The 13,094-nt window shown below is 42.8% G+C and overlaps 1 protein-coding gene across 1 annotated transcript in view; it reads right to left on the reverse strand.

Moving 5' to 3' along the window:
- Positions 1-568: 568 nt before the first annotated feature.
- The window catches only part of CCDC110 (coiled-coil domain containing 110), a 37,449-nt gene continuing 24,923 nt past the window's right edge, over positions 569-13,094 (reverse strand). Inside the window, exon 6 of the mRNA XM_077478442.1 lies at positions 569-2,133. Coding sequence (XP_077334568.1) covers positions 2,074-2,133 — 60 coding nt within the window. The 3' untranslated portion in view covers positions 569-2,073. The remainder of the gene's footprint in view (positions 2,134-13,094) is intronic.

Consider the following 13,094-nt stretch of genomic DNA (forward strand, 5'->3'; position numbering starts at 1 on the left):
CGCTATCATCTCAGACACCATCCAGAGACAAACGAGTGGATTCCAAGTGGAGCGGAGCAGTTGCCGGCCACACAAATGTTATGCAGCATGGGTCTCATGGATCACACATCCTGAATCTATCCAGGTCATAGGTGAACTCAGAAGGAGCGAGTCTCCGTTAGTATCCAGCACAGGGAGCTCTGAGTAGAAAATGCACTAGTCTAGTGAGAACTGAACAGAAAGTCTCTATACAAATGCCCAAAATGGCCGTAAAGATGGGGGATCATGCAGGGGCGCACAGGAGGGGGTGACAGCAGCGCTAGACCACGCTAGGTCAACACGTTTCGTGCCCTCAAATGGCACTTCAACTGGACATTTTTGGATACCAGTGAGCGCTGTATAATCGACTAAGAAGGGAGTGGCACACACTGGGTCTCTGTTATCCTATATGATTGCACTACCAGATGACGGATGATACTTGCACTTTCAGGTAAACACACCAGACAGGTCAGGGATAAAGCTCTCCGCAAGTGGTTCTTGGCTCTTGCACAACTCTTCTGATAATTATTTTCACTCCTCTGCCCTCCGGGCGGCATAGTCTAGCCGTCTCTCATCTAGCAGTAAAAAGGGTCGCTTGTTCGAATTAAAACCACGACACTACCTGCCTAGAGTTTGCATGTTCTCCCTGTGCCTGCGTGGGTTTCCTCCGGGAACTCTGGTTTCCTCCCACACTCCAAAGACAAGCTGGTAGGTTAATTGGCTTCTGTCCAAAATTGGCCCTAGTATATTAATGTGAGTGGGGCACCTTGAATTGTGGACTCATTGAGGGTAGGGACCTGTGTGAGTGTGCAATGAATGTGTAAATTGACAGCACTATATGGGTATCTTAAATAAATAATAATATAATAGATGAGCATCTTGATGAGATGCAATGTACAGGGTTAGGGTTAATTGTAGACATACTCACTCAGGATGGACTGGTGTCTTTATTCAACCTTACTAACTATGTAAGAAATCATGTGAGAAGCACCTGGTCGTGGTCAGTTTATGATGAAATTATGTTCTTTCCACTTCTGGATTATTGCCCCAACAGTGCTCACTGTAACATTCAGAAGTTTAGAAATGCTTCTGTAACCAAGGGTATCAGTATGTTTTGCAACAATAAGGTTGCAAACGTCTTCAGAGAGCTCTTTGCTTTTACCCATCATGAGATGTTTTTTGTATGACACCTTGGTAATCAGACACCTTTTTACAGACCATCAGTTGAAACTGAACCAGTTGATATTAATTTGCACTGACAATGGCCAGAATTGCTTTCTAATTACTGATAGATTTCATCTGGTGTCTTGGCTTTCTGTGCCTTTTTGCACCTCCCTTTCTTCATGCGTTCCATACTTTTTCCCTGTGTCATTCCATTTTACTACACAACTTAATTTCTGAACTTATTTGTTTTTGGTTTCTTTGTATGTATGGATTGCATGGGTTGTTACCAACATGCGGGGAAAATGTAATGTCAATAGCAACTTTAGCAGTATATTTATCTAGAAAAATGGTTACGTGTTCAATACTTATTTTAACCGCTATATAAATGATTTTCTTTAATGCATTCACTGTTGTAACCTAATCCCCATGCTAAAACCATTGTAGTCAAACTGGTATAAAGGCTTAAGCCCAGTACACAAGGGCCAAAATTGTCTGGTTCAGCAGAAGCTGGTCTAACGTCTGGGTTCTGTTGAATGGAAAACCAGCATTAACTGATGAGTGTATTCTGGAGGGGGGGTCAGTAATACAATACAATGTCAGAATACAATGTCTCAGCAGGAGAGATCCCTGCATTGTTTATGTTGGTGTGGGTATCTGTCAAAAAATAAAAAAAATAAAACGGTGTGATTGTGTATCCAGCAGCCAGAGCAAGACATAATGGTTGTAGTTAAGGGGAAATGAAAATATAGATAGTATAAGTAAAATTTATCTTAACATCAGTAATAATTTAAAGTATGCATTTTTGTTTATGTATCTCTCTCATATTGGTCCTTCAGAATGTCATAATCAGACAATGCAAACTATAGATTTAGTGTTTATTCAATAGATCCATCACTCTGATGGTTCCTGGCCACTCTGGTCTTCTTTCTTTTTCTGGTATTCTTGTGTTATCTGAAAATAAACTTTCATGTAAGACACGTATTCTGCCGCAAGGAATTGTATAACAATTTTTGGATCATAAAACGACAAATTACTTTTTTTTTTGCAATACACAGAAAATATAATTCTCTTTTGGAAAGCTTTGATAGTATCCATGCTTAGAACTACTGTTACTACTTCTTTGATGTCAAGTATGAAATAACTACTTAACAACTTGAGCTCTGGAAGGTTTTAGCCTCTTTATGACCAGGGCATTGTTTACTATTCAGCACTGAGCTACTTTAACTGGCAATTGTGCAGTCATGCAAGATTGTACGCAAAATAAATTATTTTTTTCAAACAAATAGAGCTTTCTTTTGGTGGTATTTGATCACCACTGGGTTTTTATTTATTTTTAACGATATAAACAAAAAAAAGACAGAAAATGTTTAAAAAAACAAAACGTTATTTTTACTTTCTGTTATAATATATATATATAATAAAATGAAATGTTGTCAGAAATTTAGACCAAAATGTATTCTGCTACCTATCTTTGGTAAACAGAAATCCCCAAAAGTGTATATTAACCACTTCAGGACCGCCGTATTGCCATTGTACGTCAGCACAATGGCACAGGCAGGCATAATCACGTACATCTACGTGATTGCCTTCCAGCGGGTGGGGGGTCCGATCGGACCCCCTCCCGCTGGATACGGCGGTCCGGTTCGCTCCAGGAGCGCTCCGTGATGAGGGGATGGCCGTTGGTTTTCGGCCACCCCCTCTGGATCGCTCCTGGCCAATGAGAAGCTTCCTCCCCTGTGTATTGTTTACACAAGAAGGAGGAAGTGATGTCATTCTCCTCGGGGCGGTCTTTTTGACCGGACTACGAGGAGAACAGTAAAAGTAAGTGTGCACCAACACTACACTGACATGTAGGTACACACAGGCACACAAACCCCCCCCCCCCCCGATCGCCCCCCGATCCCCCCCCCCGCCCCCCCTCCCCCCCCAGTCACAGTGTCACTGATTGCATTGATCATTTCTTTACTGATCAATGCATTCAGTGTCAGTTGTGACAGTAAAAACTGTCAGGACAGTTAGTGTTAGGTCCAGGGTAGCCCCCTATCACCCCCCAATAAAGATTTAACCCCCTGATTGCCCCTAGAGTTAACCCTTTCACCCCCTTTTGCCAGTGTCACTAAGCGATCATTTTTCTGATCGCTGCATGTGTCGCTAGTGTCGCTAGGTAGCTAGTTATTTTTTTAGGTTCACCGCCAGGTTTTTATATCGCTAGGTACCCCGATATACTACCCAATAATGTTTTTAACCCCCTGATTGCCGCTAGTTAACCCTTTCACCCCCTTTTGCCAGTGTCACTAAGCGATCGTTTTTCTGATCGCTGCATTAGTGTCGCTACAGTCGCTAGGTAGCTAGTTATTTTTTTAGGTTCACCGCCAGGTTTTTATAGCGCTAGGTACCCCGATATACTACCCAATAATGTTTTTAACCCCCTGATTGCCGCTAGTTAACCCTTTCACCCCCTTTTGCCAGTGTCACTAAGCGATCATTTTTCTGATCGCTGCATGTGTCGCTAGGTAGCTAGTTATTTTTTTAGGTTCACCGCCAGGTTTTTATATCGCTAGGTACCCCGATATACTACCCAATAATGTTTTTAACCCCCTGATTGCCGCTAGTTAACCCTTTCACCCCCTTTTGCCAGTGTCACTAAGCGATCGTTTTTCTGATCGCTGCATTAGTGTCGCTACAGTCGCTAGGTAGCTAGTTATTTTTTTAGGTTCACCGCCAGGTTTTTATAGCGCTAGGTACCCCGATATACTACCCAATAATGGTTTTAACCCCCTGATTTCCGCTAGTTAACCCTTTCACCCCCTTTTGCCAGTGTCACTAAGCGATCATTTTTCTGAACGCTGCATCAGTGTCGCTAGTGTCGCTAGGTAGCTAGTTATTTTTTTAGGTTCACCGCCAGGTTTTTATAGCGCTAGGTACCCCGATATACTACCCAATAATGGTTTTAACCCCCTGATTGCTGCTAGTTAACCCTTTCACCCCCTTTCACCAGCGATCACAGTATAAGTGTCACTGGTGACGCTGGTTAGCCAGTTAGTTATTTAGGTTCCCCGTCAGGTTTTTATATAGCGCCAGGGACCCCCATATACTACCTAATAAAAATTTGAACCACCTGATTGCCCCTAGTTAACCCTTTCACCACTGATCACCGTATAAGTGTTACGGGTGACTCTGGTTAGTTTGTTTTTTATAGCATTTTATATTCAAATCCGGAAGGCAGTGCTTGGTTTTCGGGGTCCCGTACGTGGCTAGGCTCCCAAAAAGTCCCCCACATGTGGTATCCCCGTACTCGGGAGAAGCAGCAGAATTTATTTTGGGGTGTAATTTGACTTCTGCCCATAGCATGTGTGAGCAATATATCATTTAGTGACAACTTTGTGCAAAAAAAAAAAAGTTTGTAATATTCCCGCAACTTTTGGCAAAATATAAAATATTCCATGGACTCAACATGCCTCTCAGTAAATAGCTTGGGGTGTCTACTTTCCAAAATGGGGTCATTTGGGGGGGTTTTGTGCTATTTTGGCATTTTATGGCCTTCGAAACTGTGATAGGTAGTGAGGAGTTAAATCAAAAATTTGCACCCTTAGAAATCCTGAAGGTGGTGATTGGTTTTCGGGGTGCCGTGCGCGACTAGACTCCCAAAAAGTCCCACACATGTGGTATCCCCGTACTCGGGAGAAGCAGCAGAATGTATTTTGGGGTGCAATTCCACATATAACCATGGCATGTGTGAGCAATATATCATTTAGTGACAACTTTTTGTAAAAAAAAATTTTTTTTTTTTTTTTTGTCATTATTCAATCCCTTAGGACAAAAAAAATAAATATTCAATGGGCTCAACATACCCATCAGCAATTTCCTTGGGGTGTCTACTTTCCAAAATGGGGTCATTTGGGGGGGATTTGTACTGCCCTGCCATTTTAGCACCTCAAGAAATGAGATCGGCAGTCATAAATTAAAAGCTGTGTAAATTCCAGAAAATGTACTCTAGTTTGTAGACGCTATAACTTTTGCGCAAACCAAAAAATATTCGCTTATTGACATTTTTTTTACTAAAGACATGTGGCTGAATAAATTTTGCCCTCAATGTATGACTAAAATTTAGTTTATTCGATTTTTCTTATAACAAAAAGAAGAAAATATCTTTTTTTTTCAAAATTTTCGCTCTTTTTCCATTTATATCGCAAAAAAAAAAAATCGCAGAGGCAATCAAATACCATCAAAAGAAAGCTCTATTTGTGGGAAGAAAAGGACGCAAATTTCGTTTGGGTGCAATATTGCATGACCGCGCAATTACCAGTTAAAGCAGCGCAGTGCGAAATTGCAAAAAGACCTCTGGTCCTTAAGGTATTTATTGGTCCGAGGCTGAAGTGGTTAATTGGTTTGTGTGAAAGTTATAGCGTCTACAAACTATGGTCTATACCAGTGATGGCGAACCTTGGCACCCCAGATGTTTTGGAACTACATTTCCCATGATGCTCATGCACTCTGCAGTGTAGTGGAGCATCATGGGAAATGTAGTTCCCAAACATCTGGGGTGCCGAGGTTCCCATCACTGGTCTATACAGGCTCTCCTCACTTAACGACCAGGTTCCGTTCCAGCGACTAGGTTGTTAACTAATTGGTTATTAAACGAGGAGCCACAAGTAATTATTTTAAGCATCCTTAACTACTGTACTGTACTACATTCTGAAAAAAAGGTCTAAACACAAAACTCCAACTCAGTTACATTGTTTTACTTTGCATAAGTACAGAACACAAACATATAAACAACAAAAATCTTGCAATACAATGATGTACAGTGCACCAAAAGTAAAAGTTAGAGCTGGTCGCAAGTCCGCGTGGTCATTAAATAAGTTGTTAAATGAGGAGAGTCTGTATATATACACACACACACACACACACATACAGTAGCTCACAAAAGTGAGTACACCCCTCACATTTTTGTAAATATTTTATTATATCTTTTCATGTGACAACACTGAAGATATGACACTTTGCTACAATGTAAAGCAGTGAGTGTACAGCTGTAAATTTGCTGTCCCCTCAAAATAATTTAACACAGCCATTAATGTCTAAAACACTGGCAACAAAAGTGAGTACACCCCTAAGTGAAAATGTCCAAATTGGGCCCAAATAGCCATTTTCCCTCCCCAGTGTCATGTGAATCGTTAGTGTTACAATCTCTCAGGTGTGAATGGGGAGCAGGTGTGTTAAATATGGTGTTATCACTCTCTCATACTGGTCATTGGAAGTTCCACATGGCAGCTCATGGCAAAGAACTCTCTGGGGATCTGAAAAAAAGAATTGATGCTCTACATAAAGATGGCCTGGGCTATAAGAAGATTGCCAAGACTCTGAAACTGAGCTGCAGCACAGTGGCCAAGACCATACAACAGTTTAACCACTTGCCGACCGCCGCACAACGATATACGTCGGCAGAATGGCACGGGCAGGCATAAGGGCGTATATATAAGTCCCTGCCTTCCCACGGGTGGGGGGCCCGATCGGGCCCCCCCCCGGTGCCTGCAGCGGTCGGCATTCGTTCGGGAGCGATCATTCATTCATGGCCACCCCCTCGCGATCGCTCCCGACGAATGAAAATCCTCCGTGACATCACTTCCTCTCCTGTAATGTAAACACAGGAGAGGAAGTGATGTATTCTCTCCTCCGTGTCGGTATTTTTCGTTCCGGCACCGAGGAGAGAGCATCGGTGAGTTGCACCAACACACCACACATACAGTAGAACATGCCAGGCACACTCACACCCCCCCTTTACCCCCCGATTACCCCCCCAATTACCCCTGCCCCCCCAGTCACAGTGACACCAATGCATTTTTTTTTTTTTTGCATTGGTGTCATTTGTGACTGTAATAACTGTTAGGGCAGTTAGGGTTAGCCCCCTTTAGTTCTAATGTGCCCCCCTAACCCCCCCAATAAAGGTTTAACCCCGTGATCACCCCCCGTCGCCAGTGTCACTAAGGCTGGGTTCACATTGCAGCGGTTTATGAGAAAGGATGTGATTCGCACCGCACTGCAGTGCAAATCACATCCGATCTCTGTGCGATTCGAGTTCAGCCATACAGATAGTATGGCTGAATTCGTGTCGCACCCGCCGCAAACTCGCACGGGACCCTTTTTTTGGTCCGCAGCAGAATCGGATCGCATGGGTGTTCACACCATGCGATCCGAGTTTGCAGATCGCACTGCGATATGCGAACTGATCTGGGGGTGTCATTAACATTTCACTGACACTCCCAGCAGTTCGCATAGGGCAGTGTGAACTGCCGCCGGGAAGCATGCGATGCGGGAACCCGCGGCGGATTCGTGGCGTTCCCGCATCGCTCCAGTGTGAACCCAGCCTAATAAGCGATCATTTTTCTGATCGCTGTATTAGTGTCACAGGTGACGCTAGTTAGGCAGGTAGGTATTTAGGTTCGCCACAGCTTTTTATAGCGCCAGGGACCCCCATATACTACCGCATAAAGCCCCCTGATTGCCCCCTAGTTAACCCTTTCACCAGTGATCACCATATAACGGTTACAGGTGACGCTGGTTGGTTAGTTATTTTTTTATAGTTTCAGGGCACCCGCCATTTATTACCTAGTGTCACTAGTGTACCCCTAAATTTAGGGGTGTCTACTTTCCAAAATGGGGTCATTTGGGGGGGGTTTGTGCCATCTTGGCATATTATGGCCTTCAAAACTGTAACGCCCTTAGAAAGCCTGAAGGCGGTGCTTGGTTTTCGGGGCCCCGTATGCGGCTAGGCTCCCAAAAAGTCCCACATATGTGGTATCCCCGTACTCAGGAGAAGCAGCAGAATTAATTTTGGGGTGTCATTTCACATATGCCCATGGCATGCGTGAGCAATATATCATTTAGTGACAACTTTGTGAAAAAAAAAAATAAAAAAAAAAGTTTGTAATTTTCCCGCAACTTGGGGCAAAATATAAAATATTCCATGGACTCAACATGCCTCTCAGCAAATAGCTTGGGGTGTCTACTTTCTAAAATGGGGTCATTTGTGGGGGTTTTGTGCCATCTTGGCATTTTATGGCCTTCAAAACTGTAATAGGTAGTGAGGAGTGAAGTCAAATATTTACGCCCTTAGAAAACCTGAAGGCGGTTCTTGGCTTTCGGGGCCCCGTACGCGGCTAGGCTCCCAAAAAATCCCACACATGTGGTATCCCCGTACTCAGGAGAAGCAGCAGAATTTATTTTGGGGTGTCATTTCACATATGCCCATGGCATGTGTGAGCAATATATCATTTAGTGACAACTTTGTGAAAAAAAAATAAAAAAAAATTAAAGTTTGTAATTTTCCCGCAACTTGTGGCAAAATATAAAATATTCCATGGACTCAACATGCCTCTCAGCAAATAGCTTGGGGTGTCTACTTTCTAAAATGGGGTCTTTTGTGGGGGTTTTGTGCCATCTTGGCATTTTATGGCCTTCAAAACTGTAATAGGTAGTGAGGAGTGAAGTCAAATATTTACGCCCTTAGAAAACCTGAAGGCGGTTCTTGGCTTTCGGGGCCCCGTACGCGGCTAGGCTCCCAAAAAATCCCACACGTGTGGTATCCCCGTACTCAGGAGAAGCAGCAGAATTTATTTTGGGGTGTCATTTCACATATGCCCATAGCATGTGTGAGCAATATATCATTTAGTGACAACTTTGTGTAAAAAAAAAATAATAATTTTTTTTTTGTCATTATTCAATCGCTTGAGGCAAAAAAATAAAATATTCAATGGGCTCAACATGCCACTTATCAATTTCCTTAGGGGGTCTACTTTCCAAAATGGGGTCATTTGGGGGGGTTTTGTACTGCCCTGCCATTTTAGCACCTCAAGAAATGAGATAGGCAGTCGTAAACTAAAAGCTGCGTAAATTCCAGAAAACGTACCTTAGTTTGTAGATGTGACAACTTTTGCGCAAACCAATAAATATACAGTTATTGACTTTTTTTTTACCAAAGACATGTGGCTGAATACATTTTGGCCTAAATGTATGACTAAAATTGAGTTTATTGGATTTTTCTAATAACAAAAAGTAGAAAATATAATTTTTTTTCCAAATTTGCGGTCTTTTTCCATTTATATCGCAAAAAATAAAAATCGCAGAGGCAATCAAATACCATCAAAAGAAAGCTCTATTTGTGGGAAGAAAAGGACGCAAATTTTGTTTGGGTACAACATTGCATGACCGCGCAATTACCAGTTAAAGCATCGCAGTGCCAAATTGTAAAAAGACCTCTGGTCATTTACCAGCAAAATGGTCCGGTCTGAAAGTGGTTAACTGGACAGGTTCCCCTCAGAACAGGCCTCACCATGGTCTATTAAGGAAGTTGAGTGCACATGCTCAGCATCATATCCAGAGGTTGTCTTTGGGAAATAGACGTATGAGTGCTGCCAGCATTGCTGCAGAGGTTGAAGGTTTGGGGGGTCAGCCTGTCAGTGCTCAGACCATACGCCACACACTGCATCAAATTGGTCTGCATGGCTGTCATCCCAGAAGGAAGCCTCTTCTAAAGATGATGCAAAAGAAAGCCCACAAACACTTTTCTGAAGACCAGCAGACTAAGGACATGGATTACTGGAACCATATCCTGTGGTCTGCTGAGGCCAAAATAAACTCATCTAGTTCACAGAGTGTCAAGCGTGTGTGGCAGCAACCAGGTGAGGAGTACAAAGACAAGTGTGTATTGCCTACAGTCAAGCATGGTGGTGGAAGTGTCATGGTCTGGGGCTGCACGAGTGCTGCCGGCACTGGGGAGCTACAGTTCATTAAGGGAACCATGAATGGCAACATGTACTGTGACATACTGAAGCAGAGCTTGATCCCCTCCCTTTAGAGACTGGGCCACAGGGCAGTATTCCAACATGATAACGATCCCAAAGACACCACCAAGCAGTGGCGGCCCGCCCCCAAAGCCAGTCACAAAAAAAAGCCCCTTAAAAAAAAAGATCCTTTAAGTGCACTGTGTTCGGGGCATATGCCCGGACACAATGCACTATGGAAGCGTCATGCCAATGCAATCCCATGATTGCAGGCAAGACGCTTCATTTGTGGTGTTTTTTGATGCCCTGTGGTGCTGTGGAGTGCGCCTCTAGATGTTCATTGGGGCATTCTCCTTCATGCCTTCATGTCTGGGCGGTACTGTCCTCGGGGCGGCGTGTCACTTCCTGTTTCAGCTCCGTGTGAATGGAAAAGCCAGGTATGTGTTACAAAACAGACTAATTTTCTGTCCACCCCTGCCATATACAGCAGCACCTTGTGCTGTATATTTTCTTCTCAGTCTGTGATCAGAGGGAGCCGTGCTTCACCTCTGCCCTGCCTGGAATCAACCTCCTCTCCAGCCCTTCACTCAACAATGTGCTGGAGCCTTCATTACACATCTTCTGTATGTGTATACCATGAGGGCTCCCGTCCTGCAGTCATCCTGTACATTCTCTCATCTCTCTCTCTATCTGTCTCTCTCTCTCTCTCTCTCTATCTGTCTCTCTCTATCTAACTCTCTTCTCTCTATCTGTCTCTCTCTATCTAACTCTCTTCTCTCTATCTGTCTCTCTCTCTATCTCTCTCTATCTAACTCTTTCTCTATCGGTCTCTCTCTCTATCTAACTCTCTCTGTCTGTCTCTCTCTCTCTATCCGTCTCTCTCTCTCTATCTAACTCTCTCTCTCTATCTGTCTCTCTCTATGTAACACTCTCTCTCTATCTAACTCTCTCTCTCTATCCGTCTCTCTCTCTCTCTCTATCTAACTCTCTCTCTCTATCTGTCTCTCTCTCTCTAACTCTCTCTCTCTATCCGTCTCTCTCTCTCTATCCGTCTCTCTCTCTATCTGTCTCTCTCTCTCTGTCCGTCTCTCTCTATCTGTCTCTCTCTCTCTATCTGTCTCTCTCTCTCTCTGTCTCTCTCTATCTGTCTCTCTCTCTCTCTTATCTGTTTCTCTCTCTCTCTATCTGTCTCTCTCTCTATCTGTCTCTCCCTCTATGTGTCTCTCTCTCTCTATCCGTCTCTCTCTATCTGTCTCTCTCTATCTGTCTCTCTCTATCTGTCTCTCTCTATCTGTCTCGCTTTCTATCTGTCTCTCTCTCTCTTATCTGTTTCTCTCTCTCTCTATCTGTCTCTCTCTCTATCTGTCTCTCCCTCTATGTGTCTCTCTCTCTATCTCTCTCTCTGCAGATATATCTTTATCTATCTATCTGCATATATATCTATATCTAGCTATCTATCTAACTGCATATATATCTATATCTATCTGCATATATATCTAAATCTATCTATCTAACTGCATATGCATCTATATCTATCTATTTATCTATCTGCATATATATCTATCTATATCAATCTATATATTTATCTGCATATATATATCTATCTGCATATACATCTATATCTATCTATCTATCTGCATATATATCTATCTATGTAACTGCATATATATCGATATCTATCTATCTAACTGCATATCTATCTAACTGCATACATAGCTATATCTATCTATCTATCTATCTATCTATCTATCTATCTATCTATCTATCTATCTATCGAACTGCATATACATCTATATCTATCTAGCTAACTGCATATAGATCTATATCTATCTATCTAACTACATAACTATCTCTATCTAACTGCATACATATCTATCTATCTATCTAACTGCATATCTAGCTAACTGCATATCTATCTATGTATCTATCTATTTTTCGGCCCCATCACGGGCGAGTGACGTTGGGGGGGTGGGGTTGGTTGGGGTTTTGTGTGCGCCCCGCTAAATAAATGGAGCACCAGCCGCTACTGCCTTCAAGACAATCACTGCCTTACTAAAAAAGCTGAGGATAAAGGTGATGGACTGGCCAAGCATGTCTCCAGACCTAAACCCTATTGAGCATCTGTGGGGCATCCTCTAATGGACAGTGAAGGAGCGCAAGGTCTTTAACATCCACCAGCTCCGTGATGTCGTCATGGAGGAGTGGAAGAGGACTCCAATGGCAACCTGTGAAACTCTGGTGAACTCCATGCCCAAAAGGGTTGAGGCAATGCTGGAAACTAATGGTGGCCACACAAAATATTGACACTTTGGGCCCAATTTGGACATTTTCACTTAGGGGTGTACTCACTTTTATTGCCAGAGGTTTAGATATTAATGGTTGTGTGTTGAGTTATTTTGAGAGGACAGAAAATTTACACTGTTATACAAGCTGTACACTCACTAATTTACACTGTAGCAAAGTGTCATTTCTTCAGTGTTGTCACGTGAAAAGATATAATAAAATATTTACAGAAATGTGAGGGGTGTACTCGCTTTTGTGAGATACTGTATATGTGGAAAAAGCATCCCAGATTTGAAAACTCTATCCTGTTTATGTTTAAAGGATAAGTTTACTTTTTTTGCATTTTTTTTTTTTTTTTGAGCCTGTAAAGCACTCAACCAGCGATCAGCAGATCACTGGTGCCATGCAGGTCTCCAGCAGATCTGACAGTGTATCTAGGCAAGGAGATACAATCTGACAGAAAGAGAGAATGCACTACTATGGCGCTCCACACCGCAGGGGTGGGGGTGAAAGAGGGGGTGGAATGCTCTACATGCGGACATTCGGGGTGGGGGGTCTAGTCTGTTCGTAGCATGTTACATGTTATGAAAGGTGAACATATCCTTTAGGGTCTCCTTCAGTAAGGGAGCCTATTGTATTCTAATATTATAAAGCAATTGTGTTGGATCAACTGAGATATTGGTGGTCCCTCATTAAAGATAGACAATGGATACAAATAAGAGCAAGCTATAGGCCGTAAAATCTCCACCCATTGAGAGCACTTCTCATGGGCTATCTTGACTTCGGACAGTCACTGCTGCTCTTAAAGCAAAGTTCCACCCAAAAGTGGAACTTCTGCTCATTGTA

This window comes from Lithobates pipiens, unplaced genomic scaffold (genome assembly GCF_037356315.1).
Source record: "Lithobates pipiens isolate NorthernLeopardFrog02 unplaced genomic scaffold, aLitPip1_a1.2 Scaffold_13, whole genome shotgun sequence".
NCBI lineage: Eukaryota > Metazoa > Chordata > Amphibia > Anura > Ranidae > Lithobates > Lithobates pipiens.